This window comes from Taudactylus pleione, unplaced genomic scaffold (genome assembly GCF_031769625.1).
Source record: "Taudactylus pleione unplaced genomic scaffold, aTauple2 ptg000041l, whole genome shotgun sequence".
Taxonomy (NCBI): Eukaryota; Metazoa; Chordata; class Amphibia; order Anura; family Myobatrachidae; genus Taudactylus; species Taudactylus pleione.
This window is the reverse complement of record NW_028284443.1, coordinates 37,966,512-37,983,837: the sequence shown is the minus strand read 5'-3', so window position 1 is coordinate 37,983,837 and position 17,326 is coordinate 37,966,512. Positions and strand designations below refer to the sequence as shown.

Below are 17,326 nucleotides of genomic sequence, written 5' to 3'. Positions count from 1 at the left end.
TTCACTCAGCCCCAGTCCCCCAGACCCAGTGTGCGTCACTCAGCCCCAGTCACCCAAACTTTTTGTGCTTCTCTGTCCCATTCCCCCAGACCCAGTGTGCGTCTCTCAGCCCCATTCCCAGTGCATGTCTTAGTCCCATTGCCCCAAACCCAGTGTGTGTCTCTGTGCCCCTTTCCCCCAGATCCAGTGTGCGTCTCTTCGCCCCACTCCCCCAGACCCAGTGTGCGTCTCTCAGCCCCATTGCCCTAGACCCAGTATGCCTCTTGCAGTCCCAGTGCATCTCTCTGCACATGCCCCTGTGTCAACCCCTGTGTCACCTCAGCTGTCGTCAGCGCCAATCTCCCCCCTTCCCTATGTCATCAGCTTCAATTCAACCCCCCAGCCCTGTGTCCTCAGCTCCAAACACCCCAAAACACCAATTCTGGATTTTTTTCGACACCTATTCATAGGCAAAAATTTATCGCAGGTCCCATTTAATTAAATTACCACACCGGCGAAAAAGTCTTTGGAATTGAATACGGAGGAAACTTTTTGCATGGCGAAATGACGTCACCGGCGATACATTTCCGCAGAAACTGACTAATCGCGGCTAATTGAATACGGCCCCTATGTATTATTGGACACCAGTGTCCATATGAATGCTATTACTCCAAAAATAGCTGAGTCTCCTCCTGTATAGAGAGAAAAATAACTTGCGTGTATTGATGTTTCTGTAGTGTAATGTAATTGCCTCTCACTGGTCCTCCTTTTATGAGTATTTATATATTTTATATTCGGATATAAATACACTGAGGTGTATCCTGAACTCACTGCAGAAGTGAGAAAACGCATTTCTTAGTGCAACTCGATAGGACACTATCAGCCTTACTTTGTATGATGAACTCTGCATACATCCGGTAACAAATAAATCATCAGTTGTTCTGATGTGTACTCACAGTAATCTGATGGGACATAATGGGGGCCCCCTTACTTGTAGTGTCCTGAGTTCTGTTTAGGTTTCCGGAGTAACCACAGCTGGCCGAAAGCTAAGGATCCACTATACTTTTAACGGTATCCAGAATCTGTGTGGATAAAGCATGCATCAATAATATCTTACAACAGTGTGTCTGAATAGCGTCCCGTACAACGCGTTTCGTCACAGACCATGTGACTTTTTCAAAGGTGGTGTTTTTCAGTTTTATCTACAGTACTCTTACAGCCATATTTTTAATTATCCAAACCTGTGGATCCATCGGCTTCCACACGTAAACGCAGCCCTTCTAATTTAAGGGCCTATGTGTCAAGCTGTTTTTCACATAAAATTATATAGAAACTGCAGTTTCTGTATAATTTTATGTATTGGGAGATTTCACAGAAATCTCCAGCAAAGTGCAAATTAGAGTTGCAGATCAGTCCTTTATTATTTTCAATAGGGACTACTATCTGACCCCTATGTACCAAGCTCCAAAAAGTGAAGCTTTTCAGGTTTTAGCCCCGGTAGTTTACACCATCTTCAGATTACCATATGATGAAACTCCTTCTCCAAATGACAGTGTGACATCTGGTTATCATTCACATATGTATCAAGGGTATCTAAAGCCTATTGTTTTGTATTATTATGTTGTGCTTTTACATATGTCATGCTTTTTGTTTTGAGTTAAATCGAGGTGAACAAAGTTTTAGCTGATTCATATGCAAAAATAATTGTAAAATCCAAATTGATCCATGAGAATTAAAGTGATGGTATTTTAAGCCTTCAGAGTGTGTGTGTGTAGTGGGCGGTATTCAATTGTTTGCGCCTGACGGAGCTATTCAATTGTTGCTCCTGTTGGGTGTGATCAGCTGCCGGCGCACAATTTCAGCTTGCACCCCACAGGGGGAGTGAGCTGAAATGGGTAAAAAGTGACCCGCTTGGGTGCCCATACTTTTCGCGATCGCGTCCAGCACTTTGGTCGGGGGTAGCCGTTTTACATGACTAAATCCGACCTCTTATGGGCGCGACAATCGGTATTAATTGAATAGCGCCCCGCGATATCCTGTCACTTTAGACCAGGGATGGGGGAACCTCATGCCCGGGGCCGTATATGGCTCGCGGAATCATTTGGTCTGGCCCTCAGAGCTTTTTCTGCTAGCCTCATTTGGCTAACAGGGTGTCTAGAATGGCACCCTGCAGCCAGACTATGCAGCAGACTCTTCAGGTGGTCACACCGCTGCCCTCACAGTTCCCCGGAGCATCCTGAGGTTGCTCCGGGCATTACTGTAATTACCGGCTATTGTGGCCCCGCTGCATTGTGATGTCACATGGAGGAAGATGGCCTGCACCGAGCCGGCAAATAATGTTATATAAATCAAAATGGCCCTCAGCAGAAAAAAGGTTCCCCACCCCTGCTTTAGACGGAAGATCGACAATTGAATACCGCCCAATGAATACTTTTTTGCAGAGACAATTGGTGACGAAAAGTGTACGTTACTATTTCTCTTCTAAACTTCGCAATTTGTTCTTTAGCAGCTTTACTGTAGCATTGCCTATACTTCTCGGCATGCCGTCTGATGCTCACTATACTTACTCTTACCACAGAGTAACATCTGTCTTCAGTTCTGACAGGGTTTTGAGTTGTGATCACCATAACTGCATGTTTATTGTCTTTTACAGGGAGTGGTGGGTAGAAGCCCAAAAGAATAAGAAAATAAGACCTAATCCACATGATACCAGAGTAAAGAAGAAGTTACGGGATCTAGAGCTACATCCTGGCTTTCCTAACCAGGCAGTGGCTGATGCATATCTGAGACCTGTTGCAGACGAGTCCAAAGGAGCATTTGCCTGGGGAAGGCCAGACCTAGAACAAATCCGAGAATATCCTTTATATGTATAGCAATTTATCTTTTGGTGTTTTATGTTTGTTTTTTTTTGTGTTGCGGGTGGTCCTTTAGGAGAATCACTTAAAGTATTTTTCTTTAAGGTAGACTGGTAACCAAAATGAATCCTATAGTTTGCATTGTCAATGTGATGTTGCTTTCTTATCAACATATGTACATTCTGCGAGACCCGTTTTGGGTGGTTTCGTTCAAAGACAGATGAAGTGCTTCTGCCAGTGCTTAAACAGTTGAACACGCAACAGGTACATTATTAAGTTTAATCTGGACTTTTATTGTCTTTGTTCACAAATGTGTATATAGATTTAATATGCAAATTGAATATTTACATAAGGTGACTATTCTTGAAATTTTATAGCTTTAAAGATATTCATATTTCAATGCCAGAAACATACAGGTTTACGTTTATATATAGTCTATCTCTCTGTGTGCTAGTGATGAGGGGATGCTCTGTACCCCCCTCAGAGCTCTTGGAGGCTGATAGAATGATAGTGTGCCTGTGCCCTCTGCCAGTGACAGTCAACCGTGAGAGTTGAATGGAGGAGCATGCACTCCCTGACCCCATGGCGCTCTCTGTAGGTTCCCATAGTCAGGAGGCCCCATCTACCTGTGGACCTGCCATGGCTGCTTTCCAGCAGGTCCGATATTGGCAGGAATGTACTATGCGTCCATTGTGCCCGTGTCATACTGGCAGATGCTATGGGGGCAGACACACATATGAGGCTGGAGAGGCATGGTGGGGAGGGAATGGTTATGTAGTCCCGGCGGGTGAATAGCTGACTGTTCATATCCCGATGCTGGCAGCCAGATGGTAGAAGATCCCAACATGGCAAATAAGTAACCTATCTCTACCCCTCGCCACCCCCCCTCCATAAATTTCCCTTAGTGGTGCCTAACCCTAACTTTTACTCGGGGGTGTCTGACCCTAACCTCCCCCGGGGTGCCTAACTCCCCAAAACCTAACCCTGCTACGCTCCTTAAACCTAACCTCCCCCCCCCCGAGGCTAACACTAAGGGTGCCGTAGTCTTGCTTAGTTCAGTTTGGCGTCCTTTGGTATTCCGGCATCGGGATTAAGGTCGGCGTCAGTATTTCGACGCATGTCATAAGTTCCTTGTCGGTATTTAGATGTCGGTATTGAGACCGGCGGCATCGAGGCCGCTGGTCTCATAACTACCTCCTGGTGGAGAGGCATGGGGATCGAGAGACAAGGGTGCAGGAGGCATGGGACTGGAGAGACACGGGGGAGGAGCATAGGGCTTTAGAGATACAGGAGAGATAAGGCTGGAGAGACCATGGGGGATTGCAATAAAAAAAAGAGGATTTTGTTGTCAGAACATTGGGGGATGGCACTGGAGAGAACATTGAAGGATGGGTGTGGAGAGGCACCTGGGGAATGAGGATATATCGCTGCCACAATAGCTAGTGACCTGGCGAATGACAGGTCCAAGATAATAGTGTACAGTATAACAGTTTCAAGCAGGTAATACACGCATGTGTTGAAACGATTTAAGTTAAGTGCATATAGGAAATATTAATGTTTCACTTATGCTATACTATATTTCCAAGTCTAACTACTTAAGCAAGTTGGTTGTACAAAATTCTCCAAGGTGATATACGCTTTTATGGTCTCTAGGTATTTGTCTGTATGCGGGACATCCATTTTCCATACTGTTTAATCTTTACGTTTTTCCATTATTTGGAGACATAATTCATAAAATGTGCTAACTTTCAATTAAGAATGACCTGTCTTTACACACACTACTCCTGGTAACCCCCGTATGACCAAATTGTTTAGCAGTGTTCCTCACAGTGACTTAGGGTGGAAACACTCAGTGGTCATGGCTGTGTGTACCGTATTACCAAGGAGCACAGATGGTATTCCGAGTAGTCAGCATAACTGATTTTGACAAAAACACATGTATTTTACACTGGAGATGGACACAGTAAATTCTATCTGCACTTATGAAGTCACATAGAATGATGACATTAATTCTATAGATAGGGAATTAAAGTATTTAAAATACCCTTTGACTTAATAGACTTTTGTTTTGAATGTGTTCTATAAAAAAAATGTTTCCTTCCTTAGACCCAGCTCCGAATAGACTCATTCTTTCGGGTAGAGCAGCATGAGGCTCATGCTCTGAAGAGTCAGCGACTGCGGCGGGCTGTAACGTGCATGAAAAGAAAGGAAAGCGAAAAAGAAACTATGGAGGTAGAAGAGGCTACAGCACTGATGGAGAAGGAATATGCTCATGGGGATCAAAAAGGTGCAAAGTCCAATAGAAAATCTCACAAAGGAAGGAAGAAAAGTGGGACACAGCTTGACAATGCTGACTCTGTGAGTGTGATGGGGGGATTTCTTGGTGATGGAGACAAAGCTTGGTCTCCTCGTAAGAATGAAAGCCCCCTCACTGACTGGGAAACTGGCGCAGAAGACGCACACACTCGTACAAAAATATGCAAGGCTGGAAATGTTCCAACACCAGGAAAGACTGAAAAAGTGGAAACGAGCAGTTCAAGCGAGGATGAGAATACTATGGCACTGGTAACCGCCAAGCCTGTGTTTCAGGGCAACAAGAAAAAGCCAAGAGCTATGAGAGGGAGAAAGAAATGAAATTGGGAAACAGAGCTGCTATATAATTACTATTACTGTATATGAATTTGATGTTTCTTAATTTGATTTTACATCAACTTGTATTCATAATGAAATGTAATATGAATATTGGTTACTGCTCTTTGTCTTTTTTAGTTAGGAATTCCCACAAAAATGTAACCACATCATGTCTGGAACAAGCTTCCTTCTAACCAGGATATTTGTTTTCTCTTTTAACGTTTGGGGTGTATTTGTTTAATGAAATTCTATTTTTCTTTGTTTTAGTCCATTTTACTTTTGGTAACATTGGAATAAGTATATTTATTATTTAGTGCAGTTTATAGGGAAACTAAAACTACTTATTTATGAAAATACACTATTTAATTTCTGGGTTTTTTTATAAAAATTTTTTTTTCCACAACCGTTGCTGTAAGTCCATTAAGTTATCGAAAACTTAGGGGTCTATTTACTAAGCAGTATTAGGAGACAGAGTGAAAAGTGATAAGATGCCAGCCAATCAGCTCCTAACTGCCATCTCACAGGCTGTGTTTGAAAAATTACTGTTGGGAGATGATTGGCTGGCACCTTATCACTTATCATTCTGTCTCCTAGCACTGCTTAGTAAATAGACCCCTTAATTTGCTAGATTTCTTGACTAAAGCAATACGAACCTATATGTAGTTTTTCTTAGAAAATAGGAAGTTGTCATAGGGCTGTAATGGAATTTGTAGATTTTTTTTTTTTTTTTTCCATTTTATTTATTTGTAATTTTGCGTCCCTGATTTTGTTTTGGTCACCCTTTTTGTCAGGACCTTCTTTAATTGAGCTGCAGATCCATTTTACATGGATCCAATAGTGCTAACAGGCATGAGTCGCCTAGTAAAGATATATGTACTACCCTGGGAATGTCTAGCTGGAGGAACTCCTAATGACATCACATGATTTTTTTGTTCCAATATGGAAAAGTAGCAACCAGTCTGTATGTGCTTTAAACAGCACAGCTACCCATTATTTATAATAGGTAGAAAATGGTAAGTCAATAAGATGGAATGAAGTGTCTAAATATAACACATTTTCACCAGCCAGATAGAAGGGTCAACCCGAAGTTCATTCTACTATACATTTAATTTTTTCAAAAAACAATTACATGGTAAAATATTTTTTTCAAGAATTATCACAAATGTATATGTAACAATCCCATAGGTAATACACGTTACTGGTGCTATCCCGTGTCTAGAGCAAATCTATATAATGTATTAAATTGTTATTGATGTGAAAAAGTCTGCGTATAATAGAGCTTTATTTTAACGATTAAGTGAACAACATCTGCAGAGGAATAACCGATTCTGAAAATGCTGTAATACTCTGTCTACATAACTATACTTTAATGTCAGGATGAGATGAAACATTACCAAACCAAATCAACATACAGTATAAGGGGAGACAATAGATGAATCCACGTAATGATGTGGGTTTATTTATTCATCCAAGGGAACAGTACAAAAGTATACAATCGGACAAGCCATCACATAGTTGTTGGTTTCCTTTCAACCTGATCTGTTTGTGCTACATAAGTAACTTAATAAATAAATATCAGATATTAAAAAACCAGTAGTAACAGCAGCCTTTTGGCTGGTGTGCTGGTACTCTGAATCCTGTTGAGTTCAAGTGAAGGAACATATGTGAGGGACCTTTCTTCCCCTCTTGCCGGGCTATGTAGAATTACCCATTGTGATTGGATGCCCTCGCTCTACTAGGTGATCAAAGAAAAGGTTACTCTTCCGAGAACAGCGTGAATGGACTTTCTTCACCACTTAACAATTATTTTCACTTACAATCTGATTTAGTACTTTTGTCTGTGTGACACAATAGACTTCCCTTAACGGGCAACGTTGCCACTCAATGCACTTTCCAACGGTCACACACACACTATGGAAAAATGTCTTATCTAAAAGCGTTAAGTCAATACATTTAAACATATTTAGATAGTCAGCGCTAAACTGTTTTTAGCACAAATCAAACCCCTGTACACATAATGGTCTACACCGCATAACTTCAGTTGAGCACATGAGAAATTCTAAATCCCCACCTTGACTCAATACAAACAGAACAGGCATCCTTCTTAGGATCTTACCCAGGAGCTAGTCAGGGCTGCCATTCTGATGTCTGTATCATCCCACCTGGTAAGACCAAGGGAGGAACTGGGTAGATTGAAGACTGCTGCAAATCGAGAGACAGCGGCTGTCCTTGCAGACTCAATGCTCCACGTGTGGATAAGGCAGCTGCTCTTGATGATTCCCCAAGACAGACTATTTATTCTCACCCCCCAAAATAATGATAAACACTTGGATTGCTTACTTTCCTGTATAAAAATAGGCCATGCAAGCTTCTCTATAGACTTAAAGCATTTAAAACACTTAAGCTGGCCACACACATGGTGATTTTTTTTCCATGATTTTGCCGATTTCGAGGGATTGTGACGACAAATCGTGTAAAATATGGCCAAATCGTGAAGTTCTACTCCTGATCACGATGCGCGTCCCCGCTCGTCGTACCTCACATCTTCAGATCTGCCATGCTGTAGGCCAGATTTGCCAATCAGGGACCCGATTTGATTCAAATCGTGAGTTTTTTTTTTTACTCACGATGTATCACGATTCATCATACTTTGGGGAATTTGACTGAAAGGATCCTGTACACGCCCAATCGCCATCTTGTGCAGCATTGTGGATAGCAGAAGAGGGAAGCACGATAGAGCCTGCACAGTGAAGTCTGGATTACAGAGCACTTTTGGTGAGTATTGGTACTGTATTTAATGCAACCCCACTGCCCACCAATGTGTGCCAGCCACCTACCCACCAATGTGTGCTACCCACCAATGTGTGCCAGCCATTTATAAATGCATGACCCAGCCACCGCCCGCCAGAATGAGGCGGGTGGTGGCTGGGCCATGCATTAACCTCCCACTGCTTACCTATGTGTGCCACCCACCAATCTCATGTGACGCCTATAAAATAACCTCACAATTAAAAAATCACTCAAAAATTTTATAAATTGAATAAAAAATTTTGTTCAACAACAAATATTAAAACATTACAATAACATCAATACATATATAAAATTTGTTTTTGTTGCTGTGGTACATTATTTTATGATGTTTGAGTATACCACCATAAACCAATGTATGTCACCAACATAAACAAATATATTGCAACAACAAAAATAAAACATATTACTATACATATAAATAGACATTACATCCCTGCAAAAAAATATATGTTAAAATACATAGACAAACCACAAAACATCCCTGGAAAAAAACATTTTAAAATACATATAAAATCACAGAACATTCCTGTAAAAAAAAAAAAAAAAAAAACACTTTAAAATACATTTTAAAAAAACATTAAATTCCTGTAAAGATATAATATAAAAAAACAAATAAAATATACAAAAATTTTGAAAAATGTAAAAATATACATTAAAAATGTACAAAACAATTCACATTTGTAGATTATTAAAATGTCCTTATTTCCTCCTAGCAATGTCTGTGGATAGTGAATGTGAGTTTGTAACTGGTTTCCTAGAGATCCTTCAAGAAAAGGAGTGTCTATGGCTGATATCCTGTTGGCAGTATCACCACAAGTCGGCAAAATTGGCTGCTTTGGGGGTCCTTTTGGACTACACAAAAAGGTTCATTGCGGATGCTGACCTTAAAGCAGTATGGCACAAAATACAGAACCTGCGTACCGTGTATATAAAAGAAAAGCGAAAAGTCGATGAGCCCAAAAGTTCAGGGGCAGGCAGTGACGACGTGTACGAGCCAACACTCTGGTACTATGACCTTTATAAGTTTCATAAGCGAACAAGAGCCACAATGTCAGTCAGTGGTCCTGATGGCCGAGCAAGAGGGAGAACAGGAGGCGGCAGAAGTGATTGCAACGTCTGAGGATTTGTTGGTAAGTAGAGACACAGGGCCTGATTCAGACTTGGGAATAGAGTGAGATATCTCAACTGATCATCTTGGTGAAACCATGCTGCACTGCATGTGGGGCAGATATAAAATGTGCAGAGAGATTTAGATTTGGGAGGAGTGTGTCCAAACTGACATCTAAATTGTAGAGTTTTGTGGGCTACAGGCATAATCAGCCAGTATTTACCCCCACATGTAAAAGTTTTTATGTATTTACACCCTTTGCATTGCAACATGGTTTGTTCAGGTTCACAGTTGAGAGAGATATCTCACTCTATTCCCATTCTGAATCGGGCCCACAGTTCATAAACCAAAACCTTATAAGTTTTGTTGCTCAATCACAGTTGTCCACTATAGTCAATTTTCTCACAGACCTCCTGCCATGGCACTGCACCTGGTCATTTGAAATAGGCCATATACTCCTCCCTCACTACTTTGGCACGTGCTGTTGATGTTGTTGCATTTGTTGATGCAGGCATTGATATAAACTGGGCAATGTCCTGTCCTACATCTTCTGGTCTAGCTGGGACTGGTCCTCGTTGTGTAGTTTTCCTTCTCCACACGTAGGTTTATGGTGGTGTGGAAAATGCGGAACCGGTTGCTGCGTATTCCAAACGCATTTTCCACAATGTGCCGTGCCCGGGATAGGCGATAGTTGTAGATCCTCTTCTCTCTGGTCAGGCCCCTCCTGTGCAAATGGCTTCATCACATGTTCATGTAATGCAAAAGCCTTGTCTGTGACGAAAACGTAATTTAGCCCGTGCTTTGTCTCATCCAGTGATGGCAAGTGGAGGGTTTTGTTGGTGAGTCTCTGGTAGAAAGCAGTCTGTTTGAAGGACCCACCATCTGAAGCACGGCCTTTCTTGCCGACATCCACAAACAGAATTTCGTAGTTCGCATTCACCACTGCCATGAGAACGATGCTGAAGTATCCTTTGTAGTTGTAGTAATATGATCTGGTGTTGGCAGGTGGGTTGATGCGGATGTGTTTTCTATCGATGGCTCCTCCGCAGTTAGGGAAATTCCAACGTTGTTCAAATTCTTCAGCGGTGCTCTTCCACGGTGTTAGGAAACTGGAAATATTGAAAAATAAGTATATAGAAAAACATGAATTTTTTTTATTTTTTATTCCTATATAGACTCCCACCCAAGATCCTGATTTGTCCGTGACGCCGGTCTTAACTTTGATCGGGGACAGCGAGGTTGAAAACTTCACCACACCCATTGAAGCAGGAGCATCATCCTCCTCGGTATCATCCCAAAAAAAAAAAGAAAACAAAAAAGCACCTCCAAAAAGCTGAAAGCATCCTCCAAAAATCACCTGATGCTATAGATTACTTTACTGCTCACATAAATAGATGAGAAAAATGGATGCGGTAACTGCCAAAAATTTCCATAGGCTCGTCTATGAGCCTCTCATTCGATCCGTCAACAGTAATTTGCACAACTCCACCTATATTCGTGACCCTATGCTTTATTCCCCTGCTCCAAATGCCAGGCACCCCCCAGCCCAGTTGTAGATGACTCCCTCTCTAGCCACCTCCCCCCCCCCCCCCCTAGCATCCCAACCACAAGCAACACTGTTTACATTGCTATGCTGGAGTCAGAGGAGGATTTGCCACGTTACTCCTAATGCTTTTTTTTTTTTTTTTTCTTCCGTTCTATCACCAATTTTCAGCACTCCCAATCGGTGCACGCTGTATGCTATATAGTGGTGATGACACCAATTGGACAAGGTCACTACACACATGGCACAAGTACAGATTGCTGGAGGCCAGGGCCACAATGTGTACTTGTGCCATGTGTGTATTGGCCTGTTCAATCTGGTGTCTGACCCGCCATATAGCATATAGCAGGCTACCTATTGGGATTGATAAAATTTGGTGATAATGCTGTTTTGTACTGTTTATACATATGTTTATGTAATATATTTACAATTGCATACTGTTGTGTTCTTGCCACACAAATATTCATGACTGCTATGCAGCACAGTCTTGTTAATGCAGCCTTAATGGCTGTCATAGTTATATATAGAGTTAAATTGAACCAAAAAAATAAAAACTTTTTTTCTTTGACAAGAAACAAATGTGTTGTGTGATATATATATATATATATATATATATATATATATATATATATATATATATATATATATATAATTTTTTTTTTTTTTTCTTACCTTGCAATACTGGCACTGCAGCACTTTAACGATAGCCTTGCAGGTCTCCGGAATGATGGCGCCCAACGACTGAGGTGAGATGAGTGTCCCAAACGTCAGGTCTTCAAATGACCTTCCTGTAGCCAGGTACCTCAGGGTAGCCACCAGCCTCTCTTCAGCAGGGATTGCCCTCCGCCACCTTGTGTCTTGCCTTCGGATGTGAAGGGGTCACCATAGTCAGCAACTCCTGGAAGGTGGCGTCATCCATGCGCAGGTAGTTGTGATAATCGTCCGGGTTATTGTCCTTGATCTCCATCAGCAGGGACATGTGATAGCGAGTATCCCTTTGCTGCAGCCACTCTTTGGTCCAGCATGTTCTTCTCCTTCGCTGGACCCTTTCCTGGATCAACTGGACCCCAGCATGGGCGACCAACACTTTATACTGATAGGGATGCATCAGCACAGAATTCAGGAACACGATAGAATGCAGTTGCACACACTTGCAGGTAGAAGACACTTTGTAAAAGGTAAAAGCCAAATACAAAGCAGAGCACAGTAGCAATGTACAGGTTTCAGCTGGTATACACCTAGCCTCACTAGTAGCAGAGCAGAATGTGCACAGGGTTAAAATGGTGGCTGCTTTTTATACACCCTGGCTAGCCCCGCCATTTGTTATTATTTAAATCTCCCACCAATCATGAAGAGCCTCTTATCTTGTTTTGGGAAAGTCAAGATGAAACTCACGATTCGTACGATCCGATGGATCGTGAGATTGGAAGTTAAATTGGCAGTTTTTTTTGACCAAATCGTGCTCACGACTGCCGGGGAGCTCCCGTGGAGAGTTCACGGCAAATTGTACACATCGGCTGATCGTGAGCACATCGCTATGGCTGTGGCCAGCTTAATGATGGTACTGAATGCTGGTTTTGTCAGTAAGTGGGCTTTAACATTTTGGTGTCTAGTGCTAAAATAAAATGGTATCTGATAGCTGTGAGTTGCCCTGTCTAAAGGGGCACATCCACTAGCAGACTGTCAAAAGACTGCATGGTTACGACATTCTAATCGTGCAGTCGTTTCACAGTCTCCGCTGTGCCTACACCCTTCCTCATTCCCGAACATAGCCAATCTGTCGTTATCGGCGAACGCGCATCGCTGGTCGTTTTTTACATTAAGCTGCCCGATTAACAAACGTTTGAACGATAACTATGTTATCGTTCAATCGCTCTGTTTAATCGGGTAGTGGATACCCGCCTTAACACTAAATAACCCATCATCTTCACTATTAAACCACTAATCCGTTATCCAGCTTGGTATTACAGGCCGTGCTGCAATCATTACTCTAGATCAGGGGTTCCCAAACTCTGTCCTCAAGGCACCCTAACAGTACAGGTTTTGGGGATATTCATGCTTGTGCATAGATATAATCAACCTGACTGAGGTACTAATTAAGTTACCTGTGGTATGGATATCCTGAAAATCTGGATTGTTGGGGCGTGGCCTGTCTAGCAAGTGGAGAGGTTGTGTTTCTCCGGAGCTCCCCAGAAAACCACCTCAAACCAACCCATTACTGCTGTCCCAGCGGATCCCTTCACACCTCCTGACCTCCTACCACCCCTCTGAACTCCTACCTGAGCTCCGGGAGTGATATCCGGCTCCAGCAGCATCGCGGCCTACTCCTCCAGAATCCGGGGGCTCAATTTTGGAGCCCAGCAGGTCGGCGGCGCCGCGGCCAGCTCAGATTGCCAGCGCTACCTTCCGGTCCTCTCCCTGGACTCCCCTGGCGGTGTGGGGATATGCGGAGGGGTGCTTCATAGCCCGGAGGTCCCCTATAAGCAACCACGGCTGGAGCCGCGAATCGCGGGTGGCCGCCATCTTGAAAACGGCCCTGGAGACTGGCCTGCATTTCAGACCACGCTAGTCTGCTCACAGCTTCTACTGGTCACCTTCTCCCTGCTGTGCTGCCTCCCTCCTGTCGGATCAGCTCCTCTGCCCTGTCCTGCAGCGTGTGGGCCCCCAGGTGACTCGCCTTCCTTGCTGGACCCTTCCTCCACTGTAATTCTCTCCCCTTCTATGCTAACCACCTTGGATTGACAATCCTTATAATACTGGCAGTCCCTTTTACAGCCTGCGGTCTACCAACTACATCAACTTGCACAGTGATCTAACATCAAGGGTCTCCCTCACCCCGATTACATCGTTTGATTACCTACTACTAACCAGAAGGGTGAGTGCATTCACAATAAACTGAACATTTGATTATATAAAAAGTGATTTTATGGGGGACGTGGCTTGGCAGGCAAGCTAAGCAGACGTGGATAAGTGCAGATTCTGATTTGTCCACACTTTTATATCACACAGACTGCACCCCTTCTTATAAAATCCACACCTGATAGAGGTCACTAAACTTTTTCATTCTCCGATACCGCTGGCTGGGCTGAAAAGTAGTTTTGAAGCGAGCACGCACATCCGACTCTAGCAGAGCTCCACTGCCGCCTATAAACCGCTCTATGATACTGTAATAAATGTGTTTACAATTTGAAGCAATGACCCCCTGAGAGTGTTGGAGCAGTGCCCTCTTCTGGTTCTTTTCTAGACAAAGGCCGCACAATTACACTTTTTGCATATTTGCAGACGTCCACCATCTCGGGTCCTCTGTCGCTGATCAACTAGGCCCATAGAGTCCTTTCAATCACCATACTTACCCCTGACTACTTACCCCCTCACTGCCATTATGAACAGGTCAAATACTAATACCAGAAAACATGTGGGTGGTGATATCTCCCAACATTTCCCTAAAGGTGACAAGTCCTTGGCGGCTGCCGACCCTCCTTCCCCCAGTCCACCCCATATAGAGGGAGAGGATACACCTTCTTCAGCTCTATCCACAAAAGAAGACATTATGGCACTACGATCCCTTATTACAGATTTTAAAGAATCTCTAGAGTCCAAGTTGGATAAAGCAGTTTCCTCAATCAAATCAGACCTATCCTCACTTTCTACAAAAACCTCTAAATTAGAATGACGCCAAGACACCCTTCAAAAATTCCAAAATAAGATTCACAGGGACATTGATCACATTGTCCAGGATCTCGCTGATCTCCGTACCAAGAATGAGGATCTGGAGAATCAAGAAAGACGAAACAATCTCCGCATACGAAACATCCCAGAAGCGGTGTCTCCGGATAACTTAGAGACTTATCTCCACAACGTGTTCTCCTCCATTCTCCCTGACTTAAGCCCTCATCAGCTGTCCCTTGAAAGAGCCCATCGAGCCCTGACACCTAAACCAAGAGATGGTGAACCCCCAAGAAATGTAGTCATACGCTTCCTAAGCTTTAAGGACAAAGAAAAAGTCTTGGCCCCGACACGTGGAAAATCCCATATTCTCTATGATAACATCAAATTACAATTCTTCCAAGATCTAGCCCCCATTACAATTTTGAAACGCAGAGAACTTCAAGATCTAACGAGGGCACTAAGAGCACGGGGGATCCGTTATCGATGGGGTTTCCCCTTCAAACTAATGGTTGACTTCAACGGTAAAACAATTATCATCAGAGACCCCAAAGAAGGCAAAGACTTTCTTTCCCATCTGGAAGACTCCGGCCCCTCTCCAACCGCCTCAGAGAACATATAATATGATTAAAGTTACATGCTGTTTCTTATTCCCATTTAGGTTTACCCACGATAACTGGACACTCTTCTGAGAAACATACTACTATTGGGCAGAGACTACCCTCCTCCGCCATGGGATCCTAATCTTGGCCCTGAGTCTCTACACAGACGGCCATTTCATATCCTTTTTCTCAGTCATATTACTATGTGTTAAGATATTTGTAGTTGTTTTACCTGCTCTACTGATTCATAGTAGAACATTTTGGCTATATGTCTACTTTATTTCTTGTAGCTGTATCTTTAGTAGTTTATTACTCCATTGGAGCTACTGGAACACTCTGCTCATCAGGACGTCGCATGCGGGTCCCACGCGAGTAATATTATCCTATTCTTTCTTTGTTTCTAGGAATATCTGACGAACATATTTGAAATGTTTATGTACGTGATATATACAGTTATAATTGACTTTGTAATTGATAGGTATACCCTTATCTGGGCTTTTCTACTGTATGTTTTCTCTCCCCCCCCCCCCCCTCTGACAACTCACATTGACATCTCTTCAATCATTACTAGGTCTTCATTTACCTCTACTACACAACCACAATTGGAGGGCCAAGGCTCTCTGACACTCTCATTTCTTTCCTCTATACATACTCAGTACTCTTCGGTATATACAATTATTTGTTTTCTAACCTATTTTTATTAGTTACCTAAAGGTTGTTCGGATTCCCCTCCCTACTACCTTCCTGGACTGCTTAGTCCCACTCTCCGAGTGTGTTTTCCCTTGCTGGACACGGGGAATTCCCACCCGGTTCTCTCCCTCTTGTCTTCCGCACTTTTAACCACTCTCTTTCTCATTTCTTTATTTTTCTTTTTCTATTCCCCCACTGTCTTTATTTTCTTTTTCCTTCTGCCTCTTAGCGAGTCAGGAATTTCCCGCTTCCATTATCTACATTGAGTATTACACTCCAGCCAAATGTCGCTAACTTTTGCCTCCCTTAACTCCAAGGGCTTAAACACCCCTCAAAAGCGCTCATCCGATCTATCTGAGATCTCAAGGCTGGGATTATTCTGATCCAGGAAACCCACTTTAAAGCGCAGTCACATCCCTCACTACATACTAAGAGTTTCCCCACCGCATACTACTCTTCTAGTCGGTCTAAACACAATGGAGTAGCGATACTGATTAATAACAAAATCCCCTTCTCCTTACACACAGTACATACAGACTCAGACGGGAGGTATATTATTTTGACAGGCAAATTAGGCAGTTTAGAATGCACGATTGCTAATATATATGCTCCCAACTCAGATCAATCATCATTCTTTAATTCTGTTTTCTCTAAAATAAACAAATATAGGATAGGCAGCCTCATTGTCGGAGGAGACTTCAATGCAGTCCTTAGCCACGAGCTTCTGAAAGGTCCTACCCCTACCAGAACACGACCCTGCCCAGCAACTCGCTCTCTAAACAACCACCTCCGCGAATCGGGTCTATTTGATACACAGCGGGCCCTCAACCCCTCATCCAAGGATTTTACTTTCTTCTCGATACCCCACCAGTCCTACTCAAGAATAGATCTTATTTCATGTAGCACATCAGCCAGCGAACACCTTGTTGACTCCTCTATTTTGTCTAACGCTTGGTCAGACCACTCCATCGTCACTGCGTCCTTCGATTTTTTTTGATGTTCCACCCTCACGACCCCCATGGCGTTTAAATGAAACTCTGCTTACCATTCCAAAATTTCAGGAAAAGGTGAAGTCCGCTCTTGAGGACTATTTTTCTTTAAACAATGATCCTACTTGTACCCCTTTGGTATGGGAAGCGCATAAAGGTGTTATTCGTTGACATATCATTAATTATGCTTCCTTTAGAAATAAAGAACGTAGGTCCCAAATAATATCCATGACCGCAGAGGTTCAACGTCTTGAAACCGCTCATAAATGTACTCCCCCCCCCCCCCCCCCCCCCCATCATTCACTATACGCCCAACTGACTTCCTCCAGGACGGCCCTTAATGCCCTTAACGCTGAAAAGACTGAACAGGCCCTACGCTGGCTCAACCAAAAATTCTATGAAAAGAGCAACAAAGCTGATTCCCTACTAGCCAATAGATTGAAAGCTCGGAA

At 43.0% G+C, this 17,326-nt stretch overlaps 2 protein-coding genes across 3 annotated transcripts in view; one reads left to right on the top strand and one right to left on the bottom strand.

The window, feature by feature from the left end:
* ERCC5 (ERCC excision repair 5, endonuclease) overlaps positions 1 to 5,920 on the top strand; it is a 61,059-nt gene extending 55,139 nt beyond the window's left edge. For both annotated transcript variants that reach the window (XM_088458218.1, XM_088458225.1), the window contains exons 14-16: positions 2,633 to 2,835; positions 3,016 to 3,098; positions 4,941 to 5,920. In XM_088458218.1, coding sequence (XP_088314344.1) covers positions 2,633 to 2,835; positions 3,016 to 3,098; positions 4,941 to 5,468 — 814 coding nt within the window. In that variant the 3' untranslated portion in view covers positions 5,469 to 5,920. The remainder of the gene's footprint in view (positions 1 to 2,632; positions 2,836 to 3,015; positions 3,099 to 4,940) is intronic.
* A 2,752-nt stretch (positions 5,921 to 8,672) lies between these two features.
* On the bottom strand, positions 8,673 to 11,669 carry LOC148538103 (uncharacterized). Its single transcript, XM_088458271.1, has 2 exons — positions 11,600 to 11,669; positions 8,673 to 10,493 (listed from the first exon to the last, which is right to left on the bottom strand). Exon 2 carries the CDS (start codon positions 10,331 to 10,333, stop codon positions 9,926 to 9,928), a length of 408 nt encoding a protein of 135 aa, XP_088314397.1. The 5' UTR covers positions 10,334 to 10,493; positions 11,600 to 11,669; the 3' UTR covers positions 8,673 to 9,925.
* Between the last annotated feature and the right edge of the window lie 5,657 nt (positions 11,670 to 17,326).